The 13,921-nt window shown below is 38.9% G+C and overlaps 3 protein-coding genes across 3 annotated transcripts; all 3 read left to right on the top strand.

Annotated features, from left to right (window-relative positions):
* Positions 1 to 372: 372 nt before the first annotated feature.
* On the top strand, positions 373 to 5,501 carry LOC114528885 (tyrosine-protein kinase SRK2-like). Its single transcript, XM_028550612.1, has 5 exons — positions 373 to 874; positions 2,668 to 2,953; positions 3,430 to 3,810; positions 4,140 to 4,442; positions 5,062 to 5,501. The coding sequence occupies exons 1-5, from the start codon at positions 537 to 539 to the stop codon at positions 5,266 to 5,268; spliced, it is 1,515 nt and encodes a 504-aa protein (XP_028406413.1). The 5' UTR covers positions 373 to 536; the 3' UTR covers positions 5,269 to 5,501.
* A 1,365-nt stretch (positions 5,502 to 6,866) lies between these two features.
* LOC114528882 (tyrosine-protein kinase SRK2-like) lies at positions 6,867 to 10,888 on the top strand. Its single transcript, XM_028550610.1, has 4 exons — positions 6,867 to 7,356; positions 8,028 to 8,316; positions 8,723 to 9,406; positions 9,598 to 10,888. The coding sequence occupies exons 1-4, from the start codon at positions 6,971 to 6,973 to the stop codon at positions 9,799 to 9,801; spliced, it is 1,563 nt and encodes a 520-aa protein (XP_028406411.1). The 5' UTR covers positions 6,867 to 6,970; the 3' UTR covers positions 9,802 to 10,888.
* A 380-nt stretch (positions 10,889 to 11,268) lies between these two features.
* Positions 11,269 to 13,686, top strand: LOC114528887 (palmitoyl-protein thioesterase 1-like). Its single transcript, XM_028550615.1, has 11 exons — positions 11,269 to 11,447; positions 11,673 to 11,782; positions 11,870 to 11,908; positions 12,221 to 12,309; positions 12,443 to 12,513; positions 12,625 to 12,712; positions 12,825 to 12,839; positions 12,926 to 13,016; positions 13,107 to 13,205; positions 13,279 to 13,350; positions 13,494 to 13,686. Exons 1-11 carry the CDS (start codon positions 11,345 to 11,347, stop codon positions 13,614 to 13,616), a joined length of 900 nt encoding a protein of 299 aa, XP_028406416.1. The 5' UTR covers positions 11,269 to 11,344; the 3' UTR covers positions 13,617 to 13,686.
* Positions 13,687 to 13,921: the final 235 nt, after the last annotated feature.

The raw sequence follows: 13,921 nt of genomic DNA, 5'->3' as shown, positions 1-13,921 counted from the left end.
ATCTCGGCATGCCTGAGTAAAGACATGTGGCAGATATTATATCATGAGTAAGATCTGTCAAACCGAAACATTTTGCGAAGTGAATGTTCACAACAACTTAGGTTGCAACTTGCAACATCATGCAACCTAAGCTGACTGATTCTTGCTTCAAAGATGAAGGTGTAAAATTTCTGTAGATGAATAGATTTCTTCAGAGCTTTCTGATTCAAAGTCTTCGCCGCCACTAAGATAATCATTATCATGCATCGAAAGCAATATACATTCACTTTGCAATATACTTTCCTCTTTATCCAATACAATATTTCCGCATACCGCAAAAACAAACACGACATTTTGAACCAATCAGCCTTGCTCATGTGAAGAGCTTGTGTTCGAGAGTGGTTCGAGTATAAGGGGCGAACCCAAGTGTCAAATTTCGCGACACCGTTTCAAAACTTACACGGCCAAAACCCGGAAGCCGAATGCAATCGTTGTAAAAAGCGAAGAATTAGATCTTTTTTCGCTCGCTTTGGGCCCTTCGTTGGGTCGATTTAAACATGGGTTGTTGCAGCTCGAAGCAGGATGAAAAACAAGATGGGGGTGACGGAGACCAAGCGAACGGGAATGGAGAAAAATTTGTGCTTCAGAAAACGCCACCGCAATCTCCGAAGGAAGATGAAACACAGGACACAAACGATGGCAAGGTTTTTGTAGCGCTGTACGATTATGAGGCGAGAACGGACGAAGATTTGTCGTTTCAGAAGGGAGACTTTTTAGAAGTCAAACCGGAGAACTGTGAGTTTGACTGGTGGATGGCAACGTCTCGTTCGACAGGAAAATCTGGCTATATTCCGAATAACTACGTTGCAGAGGTCAAGACTCTGGAGGCAGAAGAGTAAGTACATACTGGCTTTTATCGTCTCTCGGTAAATATCATTGGAATTGTCTTCAAATTCGACTATATTTTATACGCGTGGTCGATTCTATATTCTTTGATACATTATCGCTACCTCCCACGGGCTCTCAAAGCCAAAGGCTTCGCTCTGCAAATCTCGCTTGATCGTTGAAAATAGCATTGTATCATGAATATCGGCTGCCTACATCATCAAACACATCGATGTTACACTGAATTTAATCGATAATAGTCATATCCATCGCTCCTGTGATGCTCAACGAAACGTTATTTTCATTAAAGCATGCTTATATGAATATCATTTGTGTTTAGACGAGGCTATTTCCGTTCGTGTTAAAATGATATATTTAATTATTTTCTTTTTGCTTTGTCACGCTATTAAATATATTAATTATACATCCTAACAACAGCCGAACACAAAGCTGAGATAACAGACAGTCTCCTGCGTGTTTTCAAACCCAATAGTTCTATAATAAACGCGCACGTTTGTGGCGAAATTTTTACGAGAATAATTTGTATTGTGTCAAGTTTGATACACTAATATATTCGTGTAGCGCGTGAACTGCATTGCTAATAGCCCTTTGTTTTCATATCAGAAAAGCTTCTCTTTTTCAACACCCCATAACCGGTGGGGGCGTGCTCAGAATAATGTGAAAAATGTTCTATGTAAAAGCTTGTTCTTGTCCAGCGAGGAATACTACACTGGGGTTTTTTTTATTGATTTCGTAGGGTTTTTTTTTATTGATTTCGTAGGTACGGTTGGACCGCTGATAAGCGTTGTGGTACTGGGGGAGGGTGCACTGGGGCACGTTGCCATCCACCTTATTTGAAACACTAAGATACTGTATGCGCCTAAACTCAACCTTCTTGAAACAATTTTCGTTTTCTCATTTTTTTTGGATAAATGTTCAATGTTATTAATTTGAGAAAGCCAGTTTCCCTTTTTGCCAGGCTCCCCTTTTCCTCCTCAACTTTCTAGGCGGTTCTTATTGAATCATGCGCTACAATATTCAAATGGATTAAGGCAAGTGGCAGAGGTATTCAGAAAAAAGGGTCGACGGCTCTCGTCGCCAAAAAACCCCGAAAACGCTCTGTTGAAAGACCACTCTTCAACCTAAGTGTATCAATTACCGTCTTTCTTTGATATGTATTCTTTCCTTATCCAAATAACCCGTCATATATTATATTACGTATTTATCATACGTTGCAAGCGACCTGCTGACATCTGCTAGGGAACGAAATATACAGTATGTACATAAATACATGGACGAACTCTCAAAGGAAAAGCCATATGAGAGCGAACAAAAATCCCCCCAAAATAAATCAGTTATCGAGAAAAGAATCGCGCTTAATTTGTGCCACAGTGTCGTACGAATGTCCAAACATTCCAAACGTTATATCCCTATCGTTTTAAATTCTACAAGTAATGAAGCAATTTTTATTTTTTTCTTAATTCTGTATAAAATCATTATTTTATTTATGCAGATATTTCACAGAAGTATTTTATTTAACCATTTAAATAAACCATAAATTTTACCACATAAACACTTCTGTTGCACGTCGTATAAAAGTAATAAAAGTAAATGTTTCTAACTGCTAGTCTTGAAGTGAAGTGGGTAACTGAACATAACGTAGTGTTCAGAAAGATTTGATGCATTTGTTAACCCATTACAAAAATCAGAAAGATTTACAGCTTAGGTCTCGTAACTGGAAAGTTGGTGAACACACTCAAAAGTACTTTGAAATAAAAGTAAATTTTTTTCCTTTCATTTCAGTTGGTACTTCGGGAAGATTAGCCGAGTGGAGACACAGAAGTTGCTCCTTGCTGACGTAAATGATCACGGATCTTTTCTCATCCGAGAAAGCGAGTCTGTACCCAACACTTATGCTCTGTCGCTTCGGGATACGAACGCTGTCAGGCATTATAAAATAAAGAGGTTGGATTCTGGTGGGTTTTACATATCAAAGAATCATGATTTTGAAAGCCTGCAGGCCATGGTGCAGTTCTATCTTCAGGAACCGGAGGGTTTGTGTTGTAGGCTTGTTGCGCCTTGTAAAAAGGTAAGCTTGTCTAAGTAATCCGTTACATCTGTAAGTTAGGTCTGTTTACACTTTACACCTTCCTCCTGTGGTAACACTGGATAAAAATAAGAGATAATCCTTACTGGACCTCTAGGAAGAACAGTTTAGAACTGATAGAGCTATACAATATAAATAAAGTTAGTTCAGTTTAGGTTTCCTCCTGTAGTAACACTGGATCAATAAGAGATGATCTTTACTGGACTTCTAAGAAGAACAGTTTAGAACTGATAAATCTAGTTTGACACAAATACATCTGTTCGTGTAGCAGTACTGGACCTAGGAGGTGATCCTCCATTCGTCTTATGCCTGACTGATTTCTTTTTTCAGCTATCGTTTTTAACATGTTTGTATGAATATGCCCCCCCCCCCCCCGCCCAGTTAAGCTTCTAGCGACAGCCCTGCTTTTATTTAACATTGCCAAGCGGTTCTTTTTAATGAAATATTCCCTCCTTTAGATCGATGTTCCTCAAACTAAAGGCATATCTCACAACATGGCCGACAAATGGGAGATTGATAGAAACGCTTTAACCTTCAAATCAAGGCTTGGTGCAGGTAACTTTGGTGAAGTGTGGGAGGGCCTTTGGAACAAGACAACAAAAGTTGCAATTAAGACACTGAAAGAAGGGACGATGTTGCCGGGAAAGTTCTTGGAAGAGGCCGAGATTATGAAGAAATTGATTCACCCAAAGCTGGTTCAACTGTTTGCGGTGTGCTCTAGAGAGGAACCAATATATATCGTGACAGAGTTGATGGAAAATGGTAGTCTTTTAGATTACCTCAGGGGACCAAGTGGAAAACAAATGAAGACGCCAAAATTGATAGACATTGCAACTCAGGTGGGATTTAATACCGTCTCTGTATTAATACTTAACGTTATTTTCAAGAAGAGGCCTTATTGTAACACTGTATCAATAAGAGATGATCCTTACTGGATCTCCAGGAAGAACAGTTTAGAACTGATAGAGCTATCCAGTGTAAATAAAGGTAGTTTAGTTTAGGTTTCCTCCTGTAGCAACACTGAATCAATAAGAGATGATCCTTACTGCCTGGACCTCTAGGAAGAACAGTTCAGAACTGATAGAGCTATCCTGGTTAAAAGAAGTTGGATCAATAAGAGATCAAATCTAGTGGTTTTAAAAATAATCCACTTTTTCTTTGCTCACAGGTTGCTCAGGGAATGGCCTTTCTGGAGAAACACGGCTACGTCCATCGTGATTTGGCTGCGCGCAACGTTTTGGTCGACAAAAATGTAAACGTAAAAGTTGCCGATTTTGGTCTGAGCCGATCTGTTGTTGAGGATGAATACGTTGCACACGAGGGCGCGAAATTTCCAATCAAGTGGACAGCGCCCGAGGCCTGCCTGACCAACGCTTTCTCTACAAAATCTGATGTCTGGTCATTTGGCGTCTTAATATCAGAGCTTGTGACCTACGGACGCATTCCATACCCAGGAATGGCTAACCATGAGGTAAGGTTTATTGTAGAATACTACCTACACTGGACCTCCACGTTTGAGGTATCTTTCTCAGGTAGTTCAGACACAAACCACGTTACCACGACAGTTTACTGTAGAATACTACCTACACTGAACCACCACGTTTGAGATATCTTTCTCAGGCAGTTCAGACACAAACCACGACAGCTTATTGTAGAATACTAACTACACTGGACCACCACGTTTGAGATATCTTTCTCAGGCAGTTCAGACACAAACCACGACAGCTTATTGTAGAATACTAACTACACTGAACCACCACGTTTGAGATATCTTTCTCAGGCAGTTCAGACACAAATCACGACAGCTTATTGTAGAATACTAACTACACTGGACCACCACGTTTGAGATATCTTTCTCAGGTAGTTCAGACACAAACCACGACAACTTATTGTAGAATACTACCTACACTGAACCACCACGTTTGAGATATCTTTCTCAGGTAGTTCAGACACAAACCACGACAGTTTATTGTAGAATACTACCTACACTGAACCACCACGTTTGAGATATCTTTCTCAGGTAGTTCAGACACAAACCACGACAGCTTATTGCAGAATACTATTTCACTTTCCGCATTGATATTTTGTAGGTTATTCGGAAAATTGAGGAGGAAGATTACAGAATGCCGAAGCCTGGAAATGCACCGGCGAAGTTGTACAAAGATATCATGTTAAAATGCTGGGCAAAGGAACCCGACGATCGTCCAACGTTTGAAACTCTTAGCTGGCAACTAGACGAATTCTTTAGTGATGACACCCAATATAAAGAGGCTGACGAAGTTAATACAATTAAATAATTCAGGTATCGCTCTTATGTTGACTTTTTTTAGTTATTTCTTGTATGCTGATTGGTTAAACTAAATGATAGGTTTTTTGTAAGATGCATACACTCTCTCGAACTTTATCATATATCGTTAAAATGAATTTTATAATGATTTATTACCCGTGTATAAAACGATCTCTATTAATTAAATATCCGCCCGGAGTCAGGGGGGAATGTACCTATATAATGCCAGTTTAGTTTATGGCAGAAAATGGCGGAACAACTCGGAACCAGTCGGAACACCTCGAGTTACTCGGTCGGAAAACAAATCAATGTTCAGTAAATTCTAAGTACAAATTTAATCCTTGAGATTAGGACAGGATTAGAGTTGGATTTAAGATTAGATTAAAGATTAGAGTTCATCCTAACAACCCACATAAGACCCAATCCTAACCCCAATGTAAACGTCAAGGATTAAATTCGTGGATTTAGGATTTACCGATCATAAAATTATTCCCGCCTGTAACGCCTCGCTCCCGAGGACTGAAGCATTCAAGCATGGCGTAAAGCATCACAGTTTAATTAGACGTTAATTACTCTTAATGAAACCTGTATTAGCTTTGGTTCTTGGTGAACTATTAAAAAGTACGCTTAATATATATCAGTGGCTAAATTTGTCGGATGATTAAGGTTTAAGATTAAGATGTAGATTTGAGATGTGCGGTATTATATATATATATACATATTTTATAATGGTTGAACATTGACAATTGACCGTAATTGAAATTTTTGTATGAAATACTGTTAGAATAAATGATTTTGACTTTGTACCTGTTGTGGTAGATCAACTGATGTCGCTGTCGTGAGCGCTTATTAACTGAAATAACCAACTAATATTGCGCAATGTGAAACAGTAAGTACTAGACTAGTCAGGCTTGTATTAGTAGCAACAGTCAACACTTAGTCAGACTAGCAGTACTGCAATGATCAACTGACATTGAGGAAGGTTGAAAGTGAAACACTGAATAAAACATTGCAAAGCAGTAAGCACTAGACTAGTCAGGCTTGTATTAGTAGCAACAGTGAACACTCAGTCAGACTAGCAATGCTGCAATGATCAACTGACATGAGGAAGGTTGAAAGTGAAACACTGAATAAAACATTACAAAGCAGTAAGTACTAGACTAGTCAGGCGTGTATTAGTAGCAACAGTCAGCACTCAGTCAGACTAGCAGTACTGCAATGATTAACTGACATTGAGGAAGGTTGAACGGATAGCGTTTTAAACTCGATGAAATGCGTTTAATTTGAAAAATATCGAAAGTCGCACTTGAGGCCAATCACGCTTTCCAGGCATGCGCTCAATTTTCCTTTTGATTATTTCACAGTCCCGCGGGGCGAGTATTTTTGCGTGGATCTCCATGAACTCGAGAGCGACTTTTCCTAGAAAAACCCTTGTTTAAAGGAAATGAGATGGGAGTTTCCCCACAAAACTATATTTTTTGTTAAAATGAACCCCCTTTCAACGATGTTCATCTGACACTGCAAGTGCGCGTGGTCCCGCGCGCATCACACGCGTGTGAGGCGTCGTCACGAAAGAATGCGCGTACCCGGAAGAAAGTGTACATACAACACAAGCGATCCGAAATATTTTTGACGGTGGCAAAAAGGTTTTATATTTTAGGCCAAATCTCTGCTTTCTATGCTGAATGATCGATAAACCTTTCATATAATCTATGGGAAATTGTACCGGAAAGCAAAAACAGAAGCAACCGCCTGAAGTGAGTCCAAGACAGGTGGAAATCACTACAAATAACGATGGCAGTTCTGCTCATGGGAATGTTAACGCAAGCCCGGTAAAAAGGACACGTCCACCGTTGCCGACGGTGCCTCAAAAAGAGCCTCCCAAAAGCCCCACGGCCGGAGTTCGTTTGTATGTTGCCTTGTTCGACTACGATGCCCGAACCGCTGAAGATTTAACTTTCAAAAAGGGTGACTATTTAGAAGTGAAACCGGAGAACACAGCGTTCGATTGGTGGCAGGCGAAATCACGGTCTAGCGGGAAAGAAGGGTACATTCCCAGCAATTATGTTGCCGAAGTTAAGACTTTGGAGGCGGAAGAGTAAGTAGATAGTTTGAACATTTGTACACAAATACTAGATCCATCATTTCGCCTGGCTAGCTTGAAACCCACGGGGATATAAACAACTTTGAAGTGCTTTGAGAAATTTTCGCTTCGACTTCCTGTAGGGCGACTTTATATTATAATTGAAAGAACCAATTATCGCATTCTTACGGTAAATTTTTTCCCTTGAACTTTTGGATTGTTTGACGTTATTTCAAGACCCCGATCCCCTATAATGTAGCTTCTAAAATATCCCCAGCAGTTGCCGAAATATGCCTCAAGTTCTAAGAATTTGGGAATATCAAATTGCTACGAACCATCGATAATTGATTTGACTGATAAATAGCAGAAAATTTCTCTTATAAATCGTTACGAAATATCCCAAGAATAGTTTGTGTTGTGAATCCTTACGGTTCTAAACGATTCTTGTGGGAAAAGTTTGAATGAACCATAAAATTCAGATGTCAGGTAGGATTTGATGTTATTCATCCTTAATTAATTACTCTGACAATTACATAAGGAACAGTTGATGTTTACTTATGAAATGTGACAAAATATATCAGCTCTGACAAAACTGTGCACTTCTACTTGTGTGGTATACAATGTACCATAAGTTGTTTTCGAACCGACCATGACATTTTTACCATGAAGCATTTTGTGTTTTCCAGTTGGTTCTATGGCAAAATATCTAGAGTCGAGGCACAGAAATTCTTGCTTTCCCCAGCAAATAGACATGGTGCATTTCTCATCCGAGAGAGCGAAAATGCAGGCAATAATTATGCTTTGTCCGTTCGGGATGGTGATGTCGTGAAACATTATCGAATACGAGCCCTTGACAGTAACCAAGGATACTTCATCACTCGAAGAAGTGAGTTTTCAACTCTTCAAGATCTGGTAGAGCATTATAAGAAGGAGTCTGATGGTTTGTGCGATAAACTTGGCTTGCCATGCAGCAAGGTACGTTGCAGCTTTTTCATATTTGATTTTCACACAAGTAAAATAATAATATTGATATCTGCTAAAGGGTTTAGAAGCACGGATGAGTAAAATCATTCAGGATTTTCCATGGTGCATGCAATGTTAACTCTCCCCCAAAGATATATGCCCATATTTACCATCAAGGTTTAAAGTTTACAGCTTAAAGTATCAGGGCCTTTGCCAGACAGATAATTGCTATATGTATATATTCATGTTTGCATACCATAGGAAAAATCTGAAAGAAATAAGTGATGCAGAAAAAGTATGCATAATAATTCACTAGGCCCTCAATTTTCATGTCTGGTGACACCCTTTATAGTCACTAGATTGGTGGAAGTAATTGAGTGAAAAATTACCCTAACCTGAGAATTTTTTATTGACACAGTTGGAGAAACCGCAAACTGTTGGTCTTTCGTACAACATGGTTGACAAATGGGAGATAGACCGCACGGCATTGAAATTCAGCAAAAAGCTTGGCTCTGGTAATTTCGGCGAGGTGTGGCAAGGTCTGTGGAACGGAACCACCAAGGTTGCCATCAAGACCTTGCGAGAGGGCACCATGCAGCCTGAGGCGTTCCTGAAGGAGGCGGAAATTATGAAAAAACTCATCCACCCCAAACTAGTCCAACTGTATGCGGTGTGTTCTCGTGAGGAGCCGATATACATTGTCACTGAGCTTATGACCAAAGGCAGCCTTCTGGAGTTTCTCCACGGGGAGGGCCGCCAAGTTCTGGATATGGCGAAGATGATAGATATCTCCGCACAGGTTGCCGAAGGTATGGCTTTCCTCGAGTCCCACGGCTTCGTCCATCGAGATCTGGCCGCGAGAAACGTCCTCGTCGGCGATGGAATCGTCGTAAAGATCGCCGATTTTGGCCTGTCTCGCGTTCTCGTGGAGGACATTTACGAAGCTCACGAGGGGGCCCGGTTTCCCATCAAGTGGACAGCGCCAGAAGCATGCCTCGAGAACAAGTTCTCGATAAAATCCGACGTTTGGTCCTTCGGTATTTTGCTAACAGAAATAACGACCTTCGGAAGGATTCCCTATCCTGGAATGAACAACGCTGAGGTAAGATGATGCAACTTTGCTTCCCCGACAAATTCACTTTTGGCGTTTTTGCTCATGGAAGTAAAGCACTTCAACAAAGTTTGAACTTTTCCAACACTTTTGCAAGCGAAATTGACCTAAATTTTCGCAAGGGTCGTCGTAGGTAGCTACAATCATCGTTTGACTAACTAAATGTGTTTTGTTTCGACCAGGTTATACGGAAAATTGCTGATACAACGTACAGGATGCCAAAACCGAACAAAGTGCCGGAAAAGCTGTACGCCATCATGTTAAAATGCTGGTCCGCCGCTCCTGAGGAACGACCTACATTCGAGACTCTCGCTTGGCAACTGAAAGACTTTTTCCAAAATGACACTCAGTATAAAGAGGCTGAGGAAGTCAATAAATTACGTTAAGCTTATAGCTAACGTGACACGGGATATGCTTAGTACGATTAGCTAGGTAATCTAGGTAATATCATGGTTAAAGCATCAATTAAGGCCATAGCTATCCTTTAAGGATTGGTTAACCTATCAGGGTGATATTTCACTCGTCGAAATTTTCATGATGCGAACCATATGTTTATGGCCTGTGTTTTTTTCAACTGATTTGCATGTGGTTCGACGCATAAAAAATTCGAGGCCTTGAGATCTTTTTTTGTATGTAACCTTTATTTGAATTCATTTAGTTTAATATTTCACAGCTCACTCTTACAAACGTTCCCGAGATGTTTACCTCAAACTGCTATTGGAAAAAGAATGTTAGCATGCAAAAGGAATGCCTTTAGCAATGAGTCCTGTCACCAATTTGAAAATTCTGCATGGTTTTTTTCATAAATTAGGTGTTACGTTTTTTTTTTTTGATCACGAAAGTCGCTTTTTATCATGAATGGGACTTTCGACTTTGTAAAAACGAATGATTGACAAGACCAATTCGAAAACTACCTAAAATTTGTCACCTAAAAACTTTAACTTTGTTCAAAAAGCATTGCAAAACAGGCCTTAATAATTTGATCCTTTCGTGCATGGCACAGAAGAGTTGTTGAGAGCTGGCAAGCGAAAGTTTGCCTGAATATCGTGTTCAACTGTTCTTTTGTCCAAACCAGAATATAATATTACAACTCGGGTTTTTAATTCACGGGATTTCACAGAAAAAATGGCTAAACGCGTATGCGTTTTCAACAATTTTTTTGTACATAATCATATTTTTACATGTATAATTTAAGTACACGTATATATAAGCCAAGTTTAGATCATTATAAAACAGTCAATTTTACTGTGTAGCGTAACAATGATAATTATGTATAATTTTAGCGTGTTATACGGGCCATACTGCCTAAAGTCACGGCCATTTCAGGAACGATTTTTGTCCAATTAATTCATGGACGTAAATACCATAAATCACAGGCTTGTGTTTATGTTGTTTTTTTTTAAACTTTTATACTAAATTGTGAATAGAAATTAGTTACGTTCGTAGAAAAATATATAATATGGTGCTGTGTAATTTGATGGATATTTTCTTGGACTTTCAGTCAAAGTTTTTGGCTATCTGGGGTCAGTTGCAAAATCAGCAAATATCTAAATTCAACCATAAAGCTAATCTCAAGGCGCTGTTGCACTATGCAATTTTCCTTGCAACTTGCAGTGCAAAAAATGTCAAAAAAATATTCGTATTTGACAACTTTAGATGCCTCAGGAGTAGAATTGCATTGCAAGTGTGACACTACCTAAGGCATAATCCTAATCTAAAATGTAATCCTCACCTCAATCCCAGCTTAATCTCAAGATTTGAAACACGTATTTAGGATTTACTGAACCCATCTAACCCTAAGCCCAGTCCTTCTAGGAATTGCGAAATGATACGCGGTCAAGAGCGCTCACATGACTCCTGTTCTATCAATTCCTTCGTCTGTCAAAATTGTACCCAAAGTACAAAAGTCTTTGCAAGTTTTTGTCGAAAATGATGCGATTTGTGCTGGCAGGTTGTCTGCTCTTCTTCGTAGCTCTTCGAGAAACATCAGCGGACAATGCAACGATTCCTGTCGTACTCTGGCATGGAATGGGTATGCTTTTAAAATCATATAAAAATTCACCAAAGTCGAGCTTGTTTTATTATTAAATTGTATGTCGCAATTTAGTGAATAGTTTTATATCGATCGGTAAACACTGAATAAAATGATAGCTTGGGTATGAATGCTGTTCTGAAGAATTTCAGCTGTTATAAAACAATAATATTCAAGCAAGCGAGATCGCAATTTGAGAGACTGATAATTCTCTTGGATTGCAAGGTGACAGCTGTTGCAATCCACTGAGTATGGGGTCCATCAAATCTATGGTGGAAAAATTAATTCCTGGGATTTATGTCCGATCATTGATGATTGGCAGCAATGTTATAGAGGTAAAAAAACACCTAATGATAACTTACATATGTTGTCTCACTTGTCTGAAGGAGATTATGATAAATCAATCGTTTTACTTTATCCAGGACACTGAGAATGGATTCCTCATGAATGTGAACAAACAGGTTTGTCCAGCCTGATTGACAGATGTGCTAGCCCCTAGGGTACTTTCCATGTAAACCTGACCTTGAGCATTCTTTGAGGTTGTGCATGTTGCCAGCAGCACCAAGAAATTGTTGACAAGCAATGACGAGTATAAACACCAAGCCTAGATCTTGAAACGCGCACCAGCCTTGGTGATGGGATCATGCATGACCCAAAACTCACGCCAAAGATCTCCCACAAAATGTGCATAGAATTCGACCAGGCTGATGTGATGATGTATCGACCTCGGTAAAATTTACCCCCCTTAAATTTCCATATTTTTATCTTGACAGGTTGACATGGTTTGTCAAAAATTGTTGTCAGATGATAAACTTAAAAAAGGTTACAATGCTATGGGATTTTCACAAGGCGGGCAATTTCTGTAAGTATATATTTGATAATTTTCCACATTAAAAGTACAACTGCAAGCAAGCATATCACCAATCAAGCCAAATGTCCCCAAATAAAGGTACTTTATATACAAAATCACTCTCAAGGTAAAAAATTTTATATAGCCGAGCAGTTGCTCAAAGATGTCCTTCTCCTCCAATGCTGAATCTTATTAGTTTTGGTGGCCAGCATCAAGGTAAAATATTTTTAGAGGATGTACTTTTGTTCAAATAATTGATTAATGTACCATACACCTCTTACCAGACCATTGTGTTAATACAAATGATGTTTTCCATCCTTATTTAAGGTGTTTTTGGACTACCTCACTGCCCTGCTTCGAATTCAACTCTCTGCGAATATGTCCGTAAATTACTTGACTATGGCGCTTACATAAGGCAAGTCGTAAATTAGTGTCTACGATGTGCATCTGGTATGGCTGACGTACTGTTTTACCACAAATCAAATGGTCAAACTAATACATCTGCTTTTGCTCTGTTTCAATTGTAGCTGGATTCAAGATCAGTAAGTTAATTCAAACCAACAATATGTGTTATACCTCCTGATGAAGGTCCTCAATTAATTTAAATTATTATAACTATTATTTTTAGTATCGTTCAAGCCGAATATTGGCATGATCCCCTGAAAGAGGAGGAATATAAGGCAAAGAGTGTATTCTTGGCCGACATCAATCAAGAAAAGGTATAGGAAAAACCTAGGAACAGTGATTTAGAATCTCCATGCTGGCTAGAAAAATTCCAAACTGCAAGTTTTTAAATATTATATTTATAGGAGAACAATCCAAAATACAAAGAAAATCTCATGAAACTGAAAAATTTTGTCATGGTCAAATTTTTACAAGACACAATGGTGATTCCCAAGGAATCTGAGGTAGAGCACGTGGTAACACATAATGGTGATAGTAATTAGAATACAGTCTGTATTATATATTTATCTATTTTAGTGGTTTGGCTATTACAAACCAGGTCAAGACAAGGAGCTTTACACCTTGCAGGAAAGTCCGCTTTACCAGGAGGTAATTGAGATCCACTTTTTCTATAGAGAGCCTCCAAAGTCCATGCAGTAAGCTAGGTCACCAAAGTTATTTTGACCAATTTTAATGTAAGCTTAAGGCTACTTCTAAGGGTGATGTCAATTACTTTGAATTATTTCCTCAAGGACTTGCTCGGTTTGAAAGAAATGGATATGGCAGGAAAACTACACTTCCTTGGAGCTGATGGGGATCATTTGCAGTTCTCCCAGGAATTTTTTGAGACCAAGATTCTGCCATTTTTGAAGTGAGTAGAAAAGCTCAAGACATTAAACAAATCACATAGGCATGTTACCTGGAAGACTGAGCCATTCATAAGTGGTATAAAAATAAATTTAAAAATAAGTGCACTTCAACTAGTTGGCAAATTTACCCATTATTTCCAATGAGAGAGGTCATTCAAATTCATTCATTCATGCTGTAAATTGATGGGAGAACTTTTATAATTTGGCATTTTATGGTTATCGTCAGTTGTATACGTCGGTGGTACTCAATTAGACACAAATAAGTTAGGACAATTGTAAAATTTGTAATCAATCAATTACTTTATAATAAA

This window comes from Dendronephthya gigantea, unplaced genomic scaffold (assembly GCF_004324835.1).
Source record: "Dendronephthya gigantea isolate DGI-Jeju-01 unplaced genomic scaffold, DenGig_1.0 000051F, whole genome shotgun sequence".
Classification (NCBI taxonomy): Eukaryota; Metazoa; Cnidaria; class Anthozoa; order Malacalcyonacea; family Nephtheidae; genus Dendronephthya; species Dendronephthya gigantea.
Note: the sequence above shows the minus strand (reverse complement) of the source record. Positions and strands in the feature narration are given on the sequence as shown.

What these genes read in the sequence shown, in the direction of transcription:
- LOC114528885 (XM_028550612.1), top strand. Translation starts at nt 537, where the DNA reads ATGGGTTGTTGCAGCTCGAAGCAGGATGAAAAACAAGATGGGGGTGAC. An exon ending in TTGTTGCGCCTTGTAAAAAG is followed by an intron (nt 2,954 to 3,429) that starts GTAAGCTTGTCT and finishes TCCCTCCTTTAG; the next exon opens with ATCGATGTTCCTCAAACTAA. An exon ending in CAGGAATGGCTAACCATGAG is followed by an intron (nt 4,443 to 5,061) that starts GTAAGGTTTATT and finishes GATATTTTGTAG; the next exon opens with GTTATTCGGAAAATTGAGGA.
- LOC114528882 (XM_028550610.1), top strand. Translation starts at nt 6,971, where the DNA reads ATGGGAAATTGTACCGGAAAGCAAAAACAGAAGCAACCGCCTGAAGTG. An exon ending in AAGACTTTGGAGGCGGAAGA is followed by an intron (nt 7,357 to 8,027) that starts GTAAGTAGATAG and finishes TGTGTTTTCCAG; the next exon opens with TTGGTTCTATGGCAAAATAT. An exon ending in CTGGAATGAACAACGCTGAG is followed by an intron (nt 9,407 to 9,597) that starts GTAAGATGATGC and finishes TGTTTCGACCAG; the next exon opens with GTTATACGGAAAATTGCTGA.
- LOC114528887 (XM_028550615.1), top strand. Translation starts at nt 11,345, where the DNA reads ATGATGCGATTTGTGCTGGCAGGTTGTCTGCTCTTCTTCGTAGCTCTT. An exon ending in TCATGAATGTGAACAAACAG is followed by an intron (nt 11,909 to 12,220) that starts GTTTGTCCAGCC and finishes TTATCTTGACAG; the next exon opens with GTTGACATGGTTTGTCAAAA. An exon ending in AAAGTCCGCTTTACCAGGAG is followed by an intron (nt 13,351 to 13,493) that starts GTAATTGAGATC and finishes TATTTCCTCAAG; the next exon opens with GACTTGCTCGGTTTGAAAGA.